Below are 17871 nucleotides of genomic sequence, written 5' to 3' on the forward strand. Positions count from 1 at the left end.
CAGAGCACAGAGGATCAAAAGGGGCTGGGAACAGGAATCAGTGCCCAGCACAGAGCATTCTGGGGTGCTGTGGCTCCTCCTGTCACACACGTGCCAAGCACGCTTACAGAAATAGGGTGGTGTTTTGTTTTTTTTTTTCTTCTTCAGTCCATTCCAGACTTTTTTTCCTGAAGCAAGATTTGCCTGGTGCAATTTGAAAGCCTGGCCCCAGGATCACTGCTGCTGCAGGGAGAGCAGGGAGCAAGGGTTGCCCTGCCCTGACGATGGCAAGGGGCTGAGCCCAGTACCCAGGAGAGGTGGGGTGCACAGACTTGGGGCAATAGATCCTGCAGTTGCCAGGTAAGGATTGGGTTCCCCACTTTGGCCCCATGGCTACACCTGAGCCCATGGGGGTAGCACCATCCCTGGGCATCCCTCCCCATCCCCAGGCAGAGGCTGCCCCAGAGGAAGCAGCTTTCAGGACACAACCAGAGAGACTCAGCTACACTTCAGTCCTTAAATAAATACAAAGACACCAACCACCCTCGGCCCGGGCCCTGGCTGTAGCAGGCACCCGCCTGTGAGCACAGGATCTCCCACTGCCAGGAAAAGCCCCATCATCCACTCCTCCAGGAGCTGAACTGAAGCCCCTGGATCAGGATGGCTCCTGGAAATGCTGATTCTCTTCCTTGAAGACCTGGCTCGGGTCTACAGCCTCACAGTGAAGGGGATGGCCGTAGAGGACTGACCCTGCGTTGGCCACCAGCATGATGGCACTTCCTTCACTCTGTCCTCATAGGGATTCACTCCTGAGGTGCTCCAGGCCACATCCATGTCCACCGTGTGTCTGCACAGGGGAGAGGCAGCCTGAGGAAGCTCCTAGATATATACACACGGGCACACACACACACCCTACTCCTCTGCTGCTGACGTTGCTGCGCAGTTGGTCCTTGGCGTTAGGGCAGTCCAGGACCTGCCTGTTCTGAGACACAAAAGGGGTGGCATGGGGTGAGCACAGCTCTCTGTGCCCAGACAAGCCCTACGGGAGGGATGCCAGCCATGGGATGGCTGCTGTTATCCCCAGGCACTGATGGCCACAATCCCGTGGGCTGCTGGGGATCAGGCTCACGCCTGTCTTCAGGTGGTGGGGGGGATGCAGCAGGGACCTCCCCCTCACCCGGGGTCTCTGAGCCTTACCCAAGTCCTTGGGGACTGGTTTCACTCCAGCCACAGCCTGGGTGTTCTGGGTGTGAGCCATGGCACAGGGTGGGCGCCAGGCATACTCGGGCTGCAGGAGATGGAACAGAAAACTTTGAGTGAGTGACGAGGCTCTGCTCCGTATTGGATTGCCAGGGTGTGAGGAGGAGGATGGACGAGTGTTTGTGTCTGTCAACAGGACAGATGCTCTGTTCCCAGCTTGGTGACTCAGTGGCCCTGGAAGGGCTGCTTGCATGGGTCCCTCTGCCCCCCTCATACTAGCAGAGGCAGACACTCACCGGGGCAAAGTGGTGGAAGTTTTGTCCCTGCGTGTGCTCACTGGGTATCGCTGGTGGGTATCGGATCTGCTGCCACTCCTCAAAGCCATGGTACATGGGGTGAGCCACAGGGGGACTGTACTGGTACTGGTACGGAGGGCAGGCAGGGCCCAGTGGCCCTGGCAGTGGCTCAGGGTGCAGCCTCTCTCCAGAAGCCTGTGAGGAGTCAGGGGAGATGCTGGGGAGAGTCCAGCCCACCACCACCCCCACTGCCCAGCAGAGAGCTGCCCCTCCAAAGGCAGAGGGACAGGATTGCAGCCCCCAGCCCCTCCAGCCAGGAAGGGCTTTTCTCCCATCCCCACCTGTTTGTGCTGTTTCAGCAGCTTCTTCAGCTTCTCCTTCTCCTCCTTTTCCCTCTGGCAGTCATCCTTGGAGGCTCGCAGCTGGAACAAGGGGGATTAGTGCAGAACCCACCCTGCTACCCCCAGTGCCTGTAAGGCAGAGGATCTTGCCATGCCCTACAGGAATGCATGCAATGATCCCACCCCCACCAGACCCCAGGGGAGGAGAAAGATATGAGTGGAAGATGTTCTGGCAGAGGCAAACAGCAGCAAAACCACTGCTCCAGCCCTTCTGCCTCCACTCATCCCCAGATCTGAGATGGGTACAGGCCTGTGATGTTGGGGATGAGTGCACCTCTTACACAGCCTGGGGGGTACATGGGGCACCTGGGGGCACCCAGTGCTGCTCACCTGGTTGTTGGAGAGGACCAGCTGCTTCTGCAGCTTCTCCAGCTGTTGTTTCAGCTCTTCCTTTTCCTCATTCATCCTCTCCCTGTCACTCCTCTCCCGCTGGAAGTCCTCCTCAAAAATTCTCACCTGGCAGGAGGTTGAAGTGTGGGTGCCTCTGACAGAGGTGGGCACCTCTACCAAGCACCCTGTCACTGCATTGCCATCCCTGACCATGCCAGCTATGCCAAGACCCAGCCATGTGGGCTGGCATGGTGGCCCCAGGCTGTGATCCCTCCAGCTGAAGGCCTGGAGAATGCCAAATTCTCTCCCCTCCTGCCCATCACCACAGCACAGACACAGCTCAGATGGATGAGCTGCTCCCAGCCACACCAGGCTCATTCCCAGGGAGGTCCAGGGCATGTAGCTCCCTTCCTGCCTCCAGCAGCTCTGTGTCCTGCCCTACCTGCTGCTTGAGGAGCTCGTTCTGTGTCAGCAGCTCCTGCTGTGGCACCTTCCCTGCCGGCTCCATGATGCTGGCAAAGATGGGTGGTGGGGAGGCCTGGACATTCAGGGCCTCTTCTAGGGCCTGGAGAGGAAGAGGAGCAGACAAGGAGGTTAGAGCAAGGTGCTGTGCCCATGTCATTTCCATGGGGCCATGGGCACACATCCAGCATGGGAATTGGGTATAATTGGGCAAGAGGGAGATACAGGCCCCAACCACCCCCTTTTCCTAGGAGCTTGAGGGGATGTGGTGGCCATTGTCCAATACAAACTCCCACCCGGGCAAGAAGCTGGGCAGGAGGGGGGTGATCAGAGTCAGTTTTGAATGAGAGGAGAATAGGAAGAAAATATATATAAAAAAAAAACCCAAGCATTTTTCAGGGAGAGGTTTTCCCCTGGTCCCCACCTTGTTCAGCCGCTGGATCTCCTTCTCCTGGTACTCCCGCTGCCTGGTGACTGGAGCTAGCTGCTCCTGCAGGAACCTCATCCTCTGCTGCAGGTCCCTCACCTCCATGGCCAGCCTCTCCTTCTCTGCCTGCAGGACCCAAGGGATGGAGATCAGCCAGGGCAGGGTGATGGGGCCAGCAGCTCCCTCCTGCCCTTTCCCAGGGACTCACCTCCTCTGTTTCGATCCGGGACTTGGCCAGGAGCAGCTTGCGGTCAAAATCCCGTTGCTTTTGCTCCCTCTCTGACTCCAGCTCAGTCAGTGTCCTGCGGGCCTCAGCCAGCTCCTGGTGCAGATCTGCAACCTGCCAGAAGGGAGCAGAGACATTAGCATTACCAGAAGGATCCACACTGTGGGAAAGGAGGTGCAGGCAGCCTCCAAATCTTTCCCACAGCTGGTCTCCTCCAAGTCTCCCAGCTGGCACTCAGCAGAAATGTGCTCCCCAAGGACCCAGCCTTACCTTCTGCTCATACTTCTGCTTGGTGGCTCGGAAGTGCTGATCCCATTGCTTATTCACCTCCAGCAGCTGCAAGGAGAGAGAGGTGGCTGAACAGAAGCTCAGCCCTTGTCCCAAGCCAGCCATGGTGGTCCCCAGCAGCCTCCCATCATGAAAGGACCACTTGGATGGAGATCCCGGCTCCAGCAGCACTTCCCTGCGGCTTGGCAGCCCTGGCCCTGTCTCCCTGTGTCATCCCATCCATATGCCCCCACTGCCCGCTCCCACCCTGCTCCTGGCAGGGCCCCATCCTCACCTCCCTGCGCTGGTGCTCCAGGATCTTCACCTTCTTCTCTTTGGCCTCCAGCTCTCCTTTGCCTGGTGCCTTCTCCACCGCAGCCCCGCTCTGCTGGACGCGCACGGGGGGGACCCTCAGGGCTTTTGTGGAGGCTGTGCCCCAGGCTGGCTAAACATGGGCTCCCCTCCCATGGTCTCCCCCATCCCCTTGAGACCCTGAGAAGTCCTGCTGGTCATACTAGGATAAACTGGGGGCTTGGTTAAGATGAGGCTGCGTTTGCTGATGTGTCAGCGGGCTCCCTGCCTCCTTCCCAGCCCTCTCCCAGGGCGATGCTGTTCCCTCACCTGCTGCTGCTCAGCAGCTTCCCTCTTCCCGCTGTCCTGGCTGCTCAGCGTCACCATCCTCCGGAGCTCCTGGTTCTCACACCTGTGGGGCAGGGAGAGATGGGTCAAGCAAGAAGAAGCACCCAGGACAGCCCTATCCCCCTCCCCACGGCCCACCCTCACCTGAGCTTCTCCAGTGCCTGATTTCTCTGCTCCAGGTCCCTCTCCAGCTTGGTTCGCAGCTCCTTGTTCTCACTGTGCAGCGTCTCACACAGTGTCTGGGGGGTGAACAGCATCACCATGAAGCCCGTAGGCTTCACCCACCTCCCACCAAGCCACAGTGTTCACCTTAGAGTGGGACAGGAGGCGCTTGGTGGAAAATAAAAAACCCCCAGGAAGAGCCTAACCAGCTCTTACTGACCTGCAGGAACGATGTTCTCTGCTCATTCTTGTGCACTTTGGAAGCCAGGCGCTTCAGCTCAGAGGCCATGTAGCCCATGCGTACAAAGACCTGGTCCTTGCTAGCTTCCTTGGCACAGCCACTCAGCGTGTTCTCCAGCTGCTGAAGCTGGGGCAGCAGGTTGGCATCCTCGTTCGGTGGCTGCTCCAAGTCCTGGGGAGAGGGGAAGGATGAAGCATGGTCAGATTGGTTCAAGAGACATTTCAAAGTTCCCCCCTCAGGGCAGATTCTTCATGCTTCTGGGCAGGCTGAGCAGCACCACGCTCCTTGATGATAGTGATGGAAAAGTGCCCACATCTAATCCTTTCTCCCTGCCAAGCTCTCCCCATCAACACCAGGACTAGAAATGCCAGCTCCTGAGACTGTCCTTTCCACATACACCCCAGTCTGTGCCAGGAGCAGAGGTGTGACACACTAAGTGTGGTCTTACCCCACTCCTCATCTCCTCCTTCCTCCTGTCCTGTCATGGCTCTGTGGCTCCCCAGAGTGCCAGGCACCAGTGACCTGGGCTCCTTGGCAGTTGGCAGCCAAGGGGATGATGCATGGGATTTAAATGGTGCCTGTGAGAGCCTGGGCCAGGGCACACCCACCAGCACCCCTGGCACACCCTCATCCATGCATCAAGGGTGTCCCCAACAGGCTTGTCCTCCCCTGGTGAGCCTCGGTAACTACTCTATTGCCTTGGAGACAAGGTTGGCACAACACAGCCTTGACACTGCCAGGCAGAGGTGGAGACAGGCTGGCACACCTTTGCCCACATATCTCCCAGCCCCACTGACTCACTCAGATGCCCCTGGGAATGCCTTGGGCAGCACTGCAGGGAGCCAGGAGTCCAGCAGTGTCCCATGCACCCTGACCCTGGGGTTTACAGCCCTGAAACTGCCATGGGAGGGCTTGTGCAGGGCACAGCATGACCAGCTCTTCCTGTCAAGGGGAAGCAGTGAGGACCCAAGCCCAAGCAGAGCACCTGGGAGAGCCTGGCTGCAAGCACGGGGTGGGCACTCAGCAGCCCATCACCAAGTGATGCCATCCCGTTCTCCATCACCCCATGGCTGCACCTCAGGAGGGTCCAAAGAGACTCAACCCCTCCTGGAGCCTCTCTAGGCAATGCAAACAGGGATGTGCAACAAGAGCACATCCCCTTAACCAGCACTGTGTGATGCAAGTTGCTGTTTGAGCCCTCTGCCCTGCCTGTGTCTGCTGGCAGCTACACCAGTGGGACACAGGGCTGTCTGCACAGCCTACCACACCCCCAGTGCCACCATCACCACACCCACTGCTTAACGCCCCACCCACCAAACCCCACGGGTACCAGGGCCACTCACCACTCTCCTGCTCTCCTGAGGAAACCCCTGTGCTTCAACAGTGACGATCTCAAACTCCCCCTGCAAGGGGAGGCAGCCAGGTCAGGTCTCCACAGGGAACAACCCCTCCATGCCCCCCACGTGGAGGCAGGGACCACCAGAACAGGAGCACACCTGGCATGATGACACCACCCCCCCCCTTTTGATTTATTCCTATTTCTAGAGGCCCAAGGCTTCCTCCTTTTGCTTTAACCAGATGGAGGGGGGTCTCTCCCTCTGGCCATCCCAACAACAGCTCTCACATTCACCTGACTCACACTTGGAGATTTCTGTGCTTCCATGTCCGTCTGGGTGCTGCCTGGGGTGGCCTGTGTGGAGCTGGGATCAGGACCAATGGCTGTGGAGAAGAGAAAGGACATAGCCATGAGCTTTTTGGAGAGCAGGGATGCAGAGCAGGCACCCCATGAGGCTGGGCACTGATGGATTGTTTCACCCCAAGATATGGGGATGGGACAGAAACCTCCCTCCAGGAGAAGGGACAACAGCAGTGGTCTGACACACTCTAGAGAGGACAGGGCTGCAAGAAACTCTCACAGAATTCTCTTTCACACCTTCTCAGCTTCTCCCTTCCTCTGAGCTCAGGATTCTGAGACAACAGCAAGCCTCATATCTCTTACCTCCAATTTCCAACAGGTCCTCCAAGGCAGATGATGCCATCAGCATTTTGTTGTCCTTCACGAGGTCCTCTGCCTTCTGCCGCAACTTGGATGCTTCCATCTGGGATTCCTCCAGCAGCTCCCCTGTTGTGGGCAACACAAGGATGTTCACCTTCCTTCCCTTCAGGTGCTGGCCCGCTGTGGGGTTTGGCACCAGCAGTGCAATCTTCTCCCTGCCCTGGGGGCTGCTCCCACACCAGCAACACCCAGTCACAGGTAGGGGCATGGTGACACGATGGGAATCACAAGGCAGGTGGAAATTTGGCTTTAGCAGCAGGACTTGAAAGCAGAAGCTCGGTCATGAGAGCAAAAGCAAAACTGGGGGTGGGTGGGGGAAGATAACCAAGGAGATAAAGAGGATGGCATGACTTAGCTGGGGCATTTCAATGCCAGCATATCCCTGCCACTGCGAGCAGCACCCAGTGCCAGGGTCTTTGAGCAGCACCCAGGAAAAGCCCTCTGACCTGACAGGGTTTGTGGGAGGCAGGGATTGTCATCAAAGGCAAAACAGATGCCAGTATCTGCAACCCACCACTGCAGGGTTTGGAGGAGATGACCATGCTCCATCTTTCCCAGCCCTTTATCCCACCATAAAGCACCTCAGGAGTTCAGCAAATGCCTCACTCCCTCTGCACCCCCACATGAAAAATCCCAGACATTCTGCTACAGCCCCCTGGGCAGGAAGAGCCCTACTGCTGTCCTAGGGCCAAGACCCTCAGTTATATATTGCACCCTTCCTAAGCAGGGCAAGAAAACCCCCAGGCTCAGTGGGCACCACCTGAGCTGCCCCAGAGGTGAACCTCATTCCCAGCAGTTACCGATAGACTTGATCCCCTGCATCTTCTCCTTCAGCCGGGTGTTCTCCTCCACCAGCCTCTCAAAAGCTGTGGATCCATTCTCCTCTGAGCCCCCACCGGGGTCGTAGATGCGGTAGGGTCCTCTTCCTTCCATCCCTGCCATTCAGTTGCCTCAGCCGGGCATCCCTGAAAAGCAGTGGAGCTCAGTGTCACCTCCCTCTGGCTCCAGGGGTCCCCTGCTCCCCACGGTGCTGGGTTCTGGGGTGCTGTGCCAGTGGGAGCTGTGCTGCCCCACTCAGCAGCCCACAGAGACGTGTCCCTGGTGAAGGCACTTCCCCTGTGGCTGTGTTTGGGGTGAATGTGCTGGGGTGACTCAAGGCCATGAGAGGTGTCACGGGAGGAGGCATCACCAGCAGCCCTGCTTGGGGCTGGCTCTCACCCCTGTGGGGTGCCAAGGATGTCACAGCCACCTGCCCTTGTATGCCAGGAGGGATGAAGATCCAGCCCACATGCCAGCACAGACCTGGGGACCATCACCTCTACATCCTGCTCCCTGCAGAGTATTTTTGGTGGGCAGAAAGCCAAGCCCCTACCAAATAGCTGGGGGCTGTTTGGGGAGGGGTTGCACCAGAAGCCTTGGCTAACAGCCAGGGGGCTGTTTGGGCAGCATTGAGGGGCATAGGTGAGCCCCAGCAGCCAGTCAGGGAGCATCCAGACTCCAGGTTTTGCCCATTTCCTGGGGGTGACAAAGCAGCTGCACTGAATTACAGCCCAGCATAGCAAGAACATAGCCCTGGTCCCAGTTTGCTATAAACCAGGGCAATACAGAAGCTGACACAGTCCTAAGGGTGACACTTAGGGGCACCCCTAAGGCTTCTTCCACCCAGCTGAGGCAGCTGAGTGCTTGCAAGTGGGAGGGGGCCAAAGGGAGGCATTTTCAGAGGGGAAGGAGGGTTGTCTGTACCAGAAACTGTCTCGACCTTAGACTGAAGCTTATGCCACAAGCAATCCTGACTGATCACCAGTTTGGGTGACCTGCCAGCCAGGGAGCAGCAGGGATTTTCCAGATGACAAGTGCCACCTGGCAGCATCCGCAACTGGAGCGGCAATTAACACCCAGCTCAGCAGCAGGTAATTACACACAGCCTCATCAGCTGTCTACTCTGTGGAGATGCATCTGCCAGGAGGTCTCCCCTTCTTCCTGCTGTTCAAGCCTCCATGTTGCCCACAGCCCCTCAGGAGGAGCCAGCAGCCCCATCCCAAGAAGGCGGAGGAGGTGAGAGGCAGGGCTGCCCAGCTGCAGAGTGGGCCAAGCAGTGACTAATTCTGGAGCCCACAGCAGCTGATAGGAAGCTGCTAAAGAACTGGAACAGTTTCTGTGGGTCCCAGTGCCAGGCACCATCACCACAGCCATATGAAATTCCCACAGGCCCTGCCGTGGGATTAAAAAAAGATTCCTCGAGCAGACCTGCTGCACACGCATGACCTGAGGATCTGATGGCACTTACACAGCAGGGAAATGCTGTTGCTTGCAGCTATGCTACCTGCCTGGCCAGTCCAGAGGAGTCCTCCCATATTCTTACAGCTGGATGAAGCCACCGAAAGTCTCTGCTATTCCCATTTCTCACGGTTTTTCTACCTAAAACCTGCACCCCACCAACCAGACAGCAGCAGAGGGCATGCTGGAGCTGTCCACAAACAGCAGCTGGGAAGAGGAACTGAACTCCTCCCAGCTGAAAGAAGCAGAGACCAGCCATGAATCCACCACCAAATAAAGACCCAGCAAAAGGGGAGGGTTCTGAAGCACCTGAGCCCATTGCCAGGATCAGCATATGTTTGTCAGGCACAGAGGAAGAGCCCCAATTCAACAAGGAGTTGCTGGGACCAAGGAGTCACCCTGAGGACAGGACCTTGGACCAGGTCACTGTTCCCAGTCTTGATTTTTTTGTTTGCTGCATTGGGTTTTTTTGGTTGGTTGGTTGGGGTTTTGTTTGTTTATTTGTTTCTTTCATTTTTACCCCTTAGAAGTTCCAGAAGGCAATATTTACAGTGGAGAAATCCCCTGTTTCAATAAAAACACCAGGGGAGGAGAGAGAGGTCCGCAGCCCAGCACCAAGGGATGGTTAGAAACACAAAGAAAACATAACTACCACAAACTCCAGAAGAAACCACCGAACCACGAGGAAACACTTCTCTTTTTGCTCACCAACAGCTTCTAAGCTAATCTGACAGTATTTCACAGCCCCAGGGGCTGAGGGTCAGACACTGATCGTGGCTGCCCAGGTACAGCTCAGGTACAGAGGCTGCCAGACCTGTGGACATGGCTGGTAACAAGTGAGACACTGAGACCTTTCAGAGTAAATTTTATAACAAGGCAGCAAAAGGAGAGAATGAGAGCACAAGCAGGTAGGGGAGACTCCCAGGCAAAGACAAAAGCAGGGAGGTATTTAAACAGCCACGCTGCACAGCACAGCTCTGTGTGACACAGTGTAGCCCTGGCCAGGCTGTTGCCCATCACTGCCACGGCCACCAGTGTCACAGCCATCGCCACTGAGGGTGTACAGAAGTGGCAAAAAAATTATTCTTGCCTTAAAATTACCAAACAGCCTAAGATACAAAGGTGGAGGATGTGAATCCTGTGCAGCCAGTGGACCAGCACTACTGGGGGTAGGTTCTTTTGGCAGCAAGCCCAGGGGTGGAGACCAGCCTCCCCTAGACAGAGGCTTGGCAGCCCAGCAGTTCCCATCCCACAACCCATGGTGGGGGCTCAGCTCAGCCCTTTGGAGAATGGGATTTTCCTTACCCCAGCATGCAATGTTCCCAGGAAGTCTCCTCCCCGACAGGACTGCATGAGGTGAAAGCAAATTCCTGCAGGCTACCAGCATCCCTTTCCCAGGACCAGGGCTGCTGGGCCCCCAACATTCCTATTCCTCAGAGGAAAAGCCACTCAGACACCATGGAGGCATTTTTTTTGTTCGATCATTTTACTGGAAATCAGCAAAATGCCACATCCTCCAGCCCAGTTCCTTTCCCTCTCCAGAGCTCCAGCAGCTCCCCAGCGCCAGGGACAACCACTGCTGGGCTGGTCTCATTCACAGGGAAGCAAAGGCAGAGCTGGCTTTAGAAGGAAGCAACAATAAAAAGAGCTTCTAGGCACTGTAGTTGGCAGGGATGGGAGTAATAAAAAGAGGAAATAGGGCATTGCAAAGCTCAGGTCTCAAAGGAAAAGATCTGAATCTCCACTTGAAGCATCTTTATTTCCAGCCTGTCTAGCTGCAGAGAGAGGGTGGAAAAGGCAGGAGCCCCATCCGAAACACAGCAGATGTTACAGATGTGCTCTAGCCAGAAACCCCACCCTCACCTGAGAAACCCACCTCCCACAGAGGCTTCACAAAACAACCAGCTTCTGATGAGTTGCTCACAAGGAAAATAAAGTGTTTCCCCATTCAGAGCCAGGTGTACAAACATGGGTAATCACACACAGCTGCAGAGCTCCTCACCACAGGTCCCAGCTCTGGAGCAGGCATCCTGCCTTGGTGGTGGTGCTCCCCTGAGTGGTGTTTTATGGCAGAGCCTGTCTTCTGCTGTGAAGACATCTCTCTTCATGCTGCCTGCTCCATTTCTCCACACACCCCCCACCCCACCTCGCTGAGGCCAGAAGCTAATCATGGCTGCTTGACACAACAGTCAAAAGCAGAGCAAGACACATCCACCCCCGTTCCTTCCACCTCCAGCACAACCTGGGCTACTCCTGTCCAACCTGCCACACTTCACCTAAGCAACAACCAAGCAGCAGAAGACAGCAGCACCACAAAGTTACACCAGCAAAGCCACCCCTGTCACCCAACATGACAGAACTGTTGCTTTTAAATTAAATCTGCAATGACACAAGAATAGATGGCTCAGGTTCCTCCAACCATGAGTGCTTTGTGCCAGCTGCTGGCAAGCAAAAACCCATGTCCCAGTGCTAAATATGTCTGTTTGGTGTAGGTCAGGCTAAAAGGGCATTGTGGGATTTCTTGCAGAGCTAGGAATGATGCCAAGGGCTGTAATAAGCCTCTCCTATTTATTGCTTACTTTGCCTTGCCACAGTGGCAGGTCTCAAGGATGTGCCCAGCTGGAGCTTTCTGCCTCCATAGCTCACCCCAGCACTCAAAGTCCAGTCTTCCAGATCCAGCCACCTTCACCAACTCTCAATGAAATTTGCAAACCAAAAGAGCTTGTGACAGCACAACAACTCTTACTCACCCAAGCAGATGGAAATAGTGAGCTAAAGGGGAAAGGTTGCATTTGCCTCCTTGATATGGTGAGCCACTGACGCCCAGGGACACAGAGGAATGGGACAGACAGACCCAGAAGGGCTGCAGGTCCCCATGAAGGGCAATTAGGAGCTATTGTCACCCCAAAACGAGAACTGAGTGAGGGGAGATGGGGAGGCAAGCTGTGCACCACCTCCCTGAAAAAGGAAGGGAGGCAAGTAGGGATGCTGCCATTCCTGCTCCAGCTGCTCCAGCCTCTGGATCTACATCCCATGGGGACTATTCCATCGAGCTGAGGCTCCCTGGAGCCTTGGCTGCTCCCAGCCCACCGGGTAGGACCCAAGCACCGTCCCTGCCCGGGGGGGAACCATAAGTCCAGAGTCAGAGAAGGGAGATGCGTGGGCCTGGGGAAACGCCGGGGTTGTGTAAGGCAAAGCGAGGGGAGGAGCGAGCGCGGGGCTTCGGCCCGGGGCACGGCAGCGGTGCGGGGAGGGAGAGGGGGGCAGCACCCCGAACCCCTGCGTGCCAGGAGGGACCCCCACACCAGCACCTCTCCCAGCCTTCCTCCTCTTCTCCCCCAGGCTCTGTGCCCAGCGGCGAACCCAGCTCTCCCTGCAAACCCTTCGGGAGCCGGCAGCCCCTTGCGCTGCCCCGGGAGAGGGGAAACTGAGGCACGGCACGACTGTCGCGACTCGCCCACGGCCCTCAGGCCGGCCCCTGTCGGGGTTTCACCCCGACCGCCCGAGAAGACCGAGAGCCCAGGAACGGGTCAAACAGGGCCAACAGGCAGCCCCGAACCCCACCATCCCCTGCCCATCACCGGCCCCCTTCGCTGGGGCAGCGCGACCCTGTGCCCAAGCACCATCCCCGGCACCCGGTAAGGCCTCGGTACCATAGGCAGAGGCTGCCTCCCTAAGGGCAGGGGGTGCCCGTACGACGCCGAGCTCACCTGCCAGCTCGGTCCCGCTGTTTCTGTTCCAGTCCTGGTCTCGGTCCGGCTCCGCCGCCGGCCCCGGAGGAAGCGGGGTGCGGGGCGGTAACGCCCCTGGGAAATTCCCAGCCTGACGGACAGGCCCCGCAGCCAATGGGCGCCGAGCGGGGGGTTTAAAGGGGCAGGGCGGGGAGGCGGTTTGTTATGGCGGGGCTGCTGCCAGCGCTGTTGTCCTTCCCCCGGGTTTTGTGGGGTTCCCCGAGCCAGTCTGGCATAGTGGGGTGCTGAGGGATGGAATTAGCCGGCCTGCCTCCTTCTTAGCGGGGTTTCTGCTCGCTGGGAAGCCCGAGCCCAGCAGCGGCTCCCCCGCGGCTGATCGAGAGACAAAATGGCGGGGCGGAGGGGAGGGCAGAGCCCGGCCCCGCACCTTCCTGCCCTCCCTCCTCTGGGGCTGCTTGTGGGGTACTGCTGGTTTGGGCCGTGGGGGAGTAGCTGAGGAAGCCTGGTGTCTCTGTGGCAGCCCAGGCTCTCCTCTCCACCTCACAAAGCATTCTGCAGGCCCCTGGAGCTTTACCAGTTCTTCCTTCCTGGCAGCTGAGGCAGGGAAAATTCCCTGCCGAACCTGTGTCTCCTCAGTGATGTTACACCCAAAAATTGCACCCTCGCAGCTGGGATGGTTGTTACTAAGGATCCTGTGCTGCTGCTTTGATTCTTGTGCACCCATGAATGACAGGAACCAGCCAGAGGAGCAAGAACCACAGGGAATGCCCTCTGGTTTCACATAGCTCCTTGGGACTCACTCTGTAGCTACCTGGTTTTCTTTCTTGTGTTGGTTTTGCCACAAGGAAGGTGGTTTTGGTACATACATATAAAAGCAACAAACCAGAAGGAATGAAAGCCTTGTTCTCTTGTTCACCTTTCTGCAGGTGGTAGCTATTTGGGCTCCCAGAGGTGCCCTTCAGTGGTCATCGTGCTGCTTCCAGCTGTCCCCCTCCTGAATTCCTACTTGGGTCTGTTCAGACAGCTCCACAGCTTCTTGGTGATTTGATGTTTTGGGTTGTAAAAAATGAAAACAAAACAGCTCCTTTCCCTGACTGTCCTTTGCTCCAACCAGAACATTGCCCTGGCACCCTGGCTGGTGGTCTAGAGGGTGCTGGGACCCCAGCTTGCTCTTTGGCTGTGCTTGTGTCCAAGGTCCCAGCTGGGGATGAGACAGCAGCACCCCATGACAGGCAGTAATCCCCTTTTGTTCCCTGAAGGGCTTATTTCACCCAAAAGGCCCAGTGCTTTTCTGTAAACGCTCAGAAAACTTGGCTTCAAAGCTAAATGCAGTGCTTCAGAATCAGAAAGCATGTTATAAATAAGGTAATATCTCAGCCTGCAAAAAAAACCCAGCCAAACTCTGCTCTTTCTCTGTGAGGAGAGAAGGGGGGTGGCACAGCCCTGCTCTGCAGATGAAAAGCTGCCTGAGCTTCCCCTCATTCCATCTTGGTTACCAAAAAGAAGCATCGCTTTACTTACCTGGCTGGGTCACGGAGGGGCTGAGGGTGGTGAGAGCCCTTTGGGCCAGGCGTTCTCCAGCTGCGATCCCCAAATGCAGGAAGGCTGTCCCAGCTGAGCTTTTAGGCATGGAGAAGGGGAATTCCCCATGATGGAAGCCCCAGACTGCCTCTTCGTGGTTTTGATAAGGAGCCAGGCCCTGCTTAAAGGGCTCTCCTGTGCCATTCCTTCCAGGGGCTTCTGAGCCATCTCAGGTATTAGTCAGCAAAAAAAAAGGAGGGGCTGGGGTGGGGGGGCTGTGATTCACTTTTGGACAACTGAAAAGCCTAAATATACCATTCTCCTTTCCTGGCTTCTGACTGACTTCACTGGGTTTGCAAGCATGTCACTCTTCTCCCTGGGGACCTGCTGGGTCTTGCAAGAAGGGTCATTGTCCCATCAGCATTTTCATCCCATTCTCATCCTTATCTGGAGTCAGAACAGGATGTGTCTTTCTTAGGGAGTGGGGAAGGGCTGCTCTGCTGGTGGGCATGGGCAGGAGACGGTGTGCCAGGGTTGTAGGCAGTCCCTGCAAACCATCCACTAAGACAACTGATAGCCAGAACCAAGGCTGGAGGCAGCTCATGCTGAAATAAACACAAGGATTTAAGTGTTCCTGTTTTACAGAGGCTGATTCCAGCTCCCCAGCTCCTCCCCAGCAGGCACAGAGTTGTACCTGGCAGGATGTTTGATCTACACTCGCCAGGTGTGAGTTGCAAGGCCTGAAAACCACCTTCATTTAGTATGGCTGGTGTGGGTGGTAGGAGATGGGTGAGGGCAGGAGGAGCCATGGGGTCCTTGTGGGGGTGGTCAGTCTATGGTATACTCACCCCCCCCCCCCCCAGAGCCTCTCCACCTCCCTACCCAGCTGCTTATTCTGTTTCTAACTAAGGTTGTCAGCTCAGGCTGGCCCAAACACCAAAATGGATTTCACTATGATAACCATTATGAAGTCCCAGTGGTCTTTCCTCATTTCTTTGGTCCCACCATGCTCACAGGGGAGAGAGCTCACCTGACAGCAGCTGCAGTTCATGACCATGCCTGCAAGGCTGTGAAGGTTTGTTCACATCTGACACTTTCACATACTAGGGTTTTTTTCTAGTGAGAAGGGTTGGGCTCAGTATCTTCCTTCGAGTTGAGGCTTCTTCTCATGAAGGTGCCCTGGGTGGCCAGGACAGCCAGGAGCAGGAGGACAGCTGTTTGGCACAGCACCTCAGGACCACTGGTGTGCTTATCTCCCCAGGGGGCTGCCAATGGGTGCTGTGGTGATGAGATGGGTCAGATGGGTGCTGGTGTGCCAACATCCAAGGGAAGCAGAAGGCCGACAGTGACGCTCTGGTGGGGAGGAAGCTCCGGCCGCAGGAGGGGATTTCCAGAACTCTCTGATCTGCTGCCTATGCAAATCAGGAACTCAAATTAACCTGGCAGGATGGGAGTGCTCAGGGATGGAGGGCAGGGAATGGAGCCTGGGATGCGGGAAGAGGGAAAGAGGGAGTGTGGAAGAGATCAGGGCAGGTGAAGGGTAAGCAGAGGGATGGAGGAGGAAGGTGCTGGGTAGTGATCCTGCTCTCCCAGGCCTCCTGCAGCACTCTGCTTTTGCACCATGGCTTTCCATGGATGCTGGGCTGCTTTTGCTTTGCTGGTCTTACCCTCCCTTCTCCCTCTGCCTCTGAGGCAAGGCTCAGTGTCACCCGCTTTGCAGGAGGAGATCCTCCTGCCATCCTCCTTAGCTTTACCATCCTCCCTTTGCCTTTTCCACACTCAACAGGAGACAGAGTTTGGTGGGGCCTGGTGCAACCTCACAGTGAGGTTCCCACATCGAGAGCTGTGGGAACCAGGTCCAGGAGCACTCAAAGGATTTCCTTGTGTGCCTTAAGATTTCAGTTATTCAGAGTCCAGATTTGCAAGATCAACACCAGGCACAGATGGGATTTTCCCCTCTTCCTTTCTCACCAGGCTGTGTCTCATCCAGTTGTAGTTCCTGAAAAAACGGTTCCCTGTCATGTCCTGGAAAGCTGACTCCAGGGATGACTGTGAGGAGAGCAGCCCCAGCGAGCTCAGACAGGTTGCCCACTGCCTGGCACATGGATGTGAGGGGCAAGGCTGCTTCTTCCTCATCTGGCTTGGGAAGACCTGAAGAAGAATCCTCTGCTGGTTCCCAAGACTCAAAGTTGAGTTTCTGCCCTTCAGGAGAAGGGGGAGACAGTGGATGGGATAAAAATGGCTCACTGATGGCATTAGACCAAGGACTGAGAACAACATCCCATGTGTTTCTGCACCAGATATGGCTCCTCCCAGGGTCTGGTATTAAAGAAGATCTGCAGTGGCCTCTGGAGCTGACTCAGAGGGAGAGGTTTGACCCTCTGCACACCAAATGTGGGTTCATGGGGTTTTTTTGGATGTCGCAACCCATGAAATTTGGTGTTGGCTTTGCCTGGAAGCAACTCCTTGCCCCTGGAGTTGCTGGTTAATGTACAGAGCTGATGTGTACACCCTGACAGCAGCTTCTCTCTGGCAGCCCTGAAGGCTACAGCGTGGGTGGCCAGCATGGACCCTGCTCACAGCCTGTCTAATGCTTCCACTTTTTGTGCCCAGTGTTTTGTCCTCCCCTTTTCTTTCCTCGCTTTCCCTTGCTCCTTTCTTGTTGATCACAGAGGCAAGGCATGAGATATACCATGAGCTGCCCTCAGAGTGGGCTGGTTGGAGACAGCAGATGGAGTAGAGGTGTTCTGGAGAGCAGTGCTGTGAAATGCATTTTCTCTAGAGGCTGGGATGCTACATGGATGAAGCTGCTTTGTCTGAAGGGTCTCTGAGCTGCCTGTTACAGGAGGTTTCATGTGCAAAACAGTCCTCACCCAGGGAATTTCTGTTTTTTTTCAATTAACACATATTGCTAGTGAGGGGTCTGGGTGTTAAACAAATGTTCTTCCTTCCCCAGGCCTGGACAGGAGTGTCCATTTCTGCTTACCCATTGGCAAGAGAAAGGAGCCCACATCTCTATAGAAGAGAGTTGAAAAAGCTTCAGACAGGCTCTCTGCCCTTGACAAAGGTAATTTTGTTACAAGGGGATGTTTTACAGGAAGGCATTAAGGGAATTTTCAGTGGGACAGTACCAAGATGAATTGTTTCAGCTTCCCTGGTTTGTCTCTACATGTTGCTGTTTCTTGACCTCATCTGGTTTTGAAGTGTTATAATAATTTTATGTTATTATTCCTAACACAGCTTTGATATTTTGAAGGTGAAGCTTTCCTCAACCAGCTGTTCTGAGGAAGACTTGGGTATTCAAGACTTTTTGTTCTGACTTGGAAACAACTGAAAGTGCTGGAATTTCCCACTTTTGGAAATTCCAGTTCTCCTCTCCTGGGCACTGGGGGGAAGTGCAAACAAACTGTTTGGGGGTGTAGCCACGAAGGCATGTGCCTTTCAACTGCTTCTCCTGCAGCTTGAAAGCACAGGAAACTGTGCAAGGACAGATGGATGTCATCAAGGCCGATTTGTATCTCTGGTTTATAAAAGCATCATCCACACAGTAGCATGAACCCTGCCAGGGCTTTTCAGAGGCATGAAATAAAGCTCTCAGTGAAGTCTCTATACTGCTGCCAGCCCCAAACACATTTCCACCCCATTTCTCAGCACCTGTGGTGTTGTTCAGAGGGGCTTTGGGGTCTTCAGGGCCC

The 17871-nt window shown here is 55.7% G+C and overlaps 1 protein-coding gene and 1 long non-coding RNA gene across 8 annotated transcripts; one reads left to right on the forward strand and one right to left on the reverse strand.

The window, feature by feature from the left end:
* Positions 1 to 127: 127 nt before the first annotated feature.
* Positions 128 to 14255, reverse strand: TNIP1 (TNFAIP3 interacting protein 1). 6 transcript variants are annotated; one of them, XM_030459459.1, is made up of 18 exons: positions 14177 to 14255; positions 7487 to 7651; positions 6630 to 6752; positions 6270 to 6349; positions 5974 to 6033; positions 4610 to 4801; positions 4372 to 4466; positions 4210 to 4291; positions 3884 to 3976; positions 3592 to 3657; positions 3304 to 3435; positions 3093 to 3221; positions 2649 to 2771; positions 2207 to 2332; positions 1817 to 1897; positions 1476 to 1670; positions 1177 to 1267; positions 128 to 961 (listed from the first exon to the last, which is right to left on the reverse strand). In XM_030459459.1, the coding sequence occupies exons 2-18, from the start codon at positions 7626 to 7628 to the stop codon at positions 936 to 938; spliced, it is 1836 nt and encodes a 611-aa protein (XP_030315319.1). In that variant the 5' UTR covers positions 7629 to 7651; positions 14177 to 14255; the 3' UTR covers positions 128 to 935. The 6 variants fall into 6 exon arrangements, with proteins under 6 accessions (XP_030315319.1, XP_030315318.1, XP_030315317.1 ...); XM_030459458.1 differs by having other exon boundaries at positions 3884 to 3973; positions 6261 to 6349; XM_030459457.1 differs by having other exon boundaries at positions 6261 to 6349.
* LOC115599125 lies at positions 12149 to 17537 on the forward strand. 2 transcript variants are annotated; one of them, XR_003988142.1, is made up of 3 exons: positions 12149 to 12601; positions 17133 to 17243; positions 17417 to 17534. It is a non-coding gene; the product is annotated as an uncharacterized LOC115599125 (long non-coding RNA). The 2 variants fall into 2 exon arrangements; XR_003988143.1 differs by having other exon boundaries at positions 12150 to 12601; positions 17433 to 17537.
* The last annotated feature ends 334 nt before the right edge of the window (positions 17538 to 17871 follow it).

The sequence above is a fragment of the Calypte anna genome, chromosome 13, assembly GCF_003957555.1.
Source record: "Calypte anna isolate BGI_N300 chromosome 13, bCalAnn1_v1.p, whole genome shotgun sequence".
NCBI classification, from domain to species: Eukaryota; Metazoa; Chordata; class Aves; order Apodiformes; family Trochilidae; genus Calypte; species Calypte anna.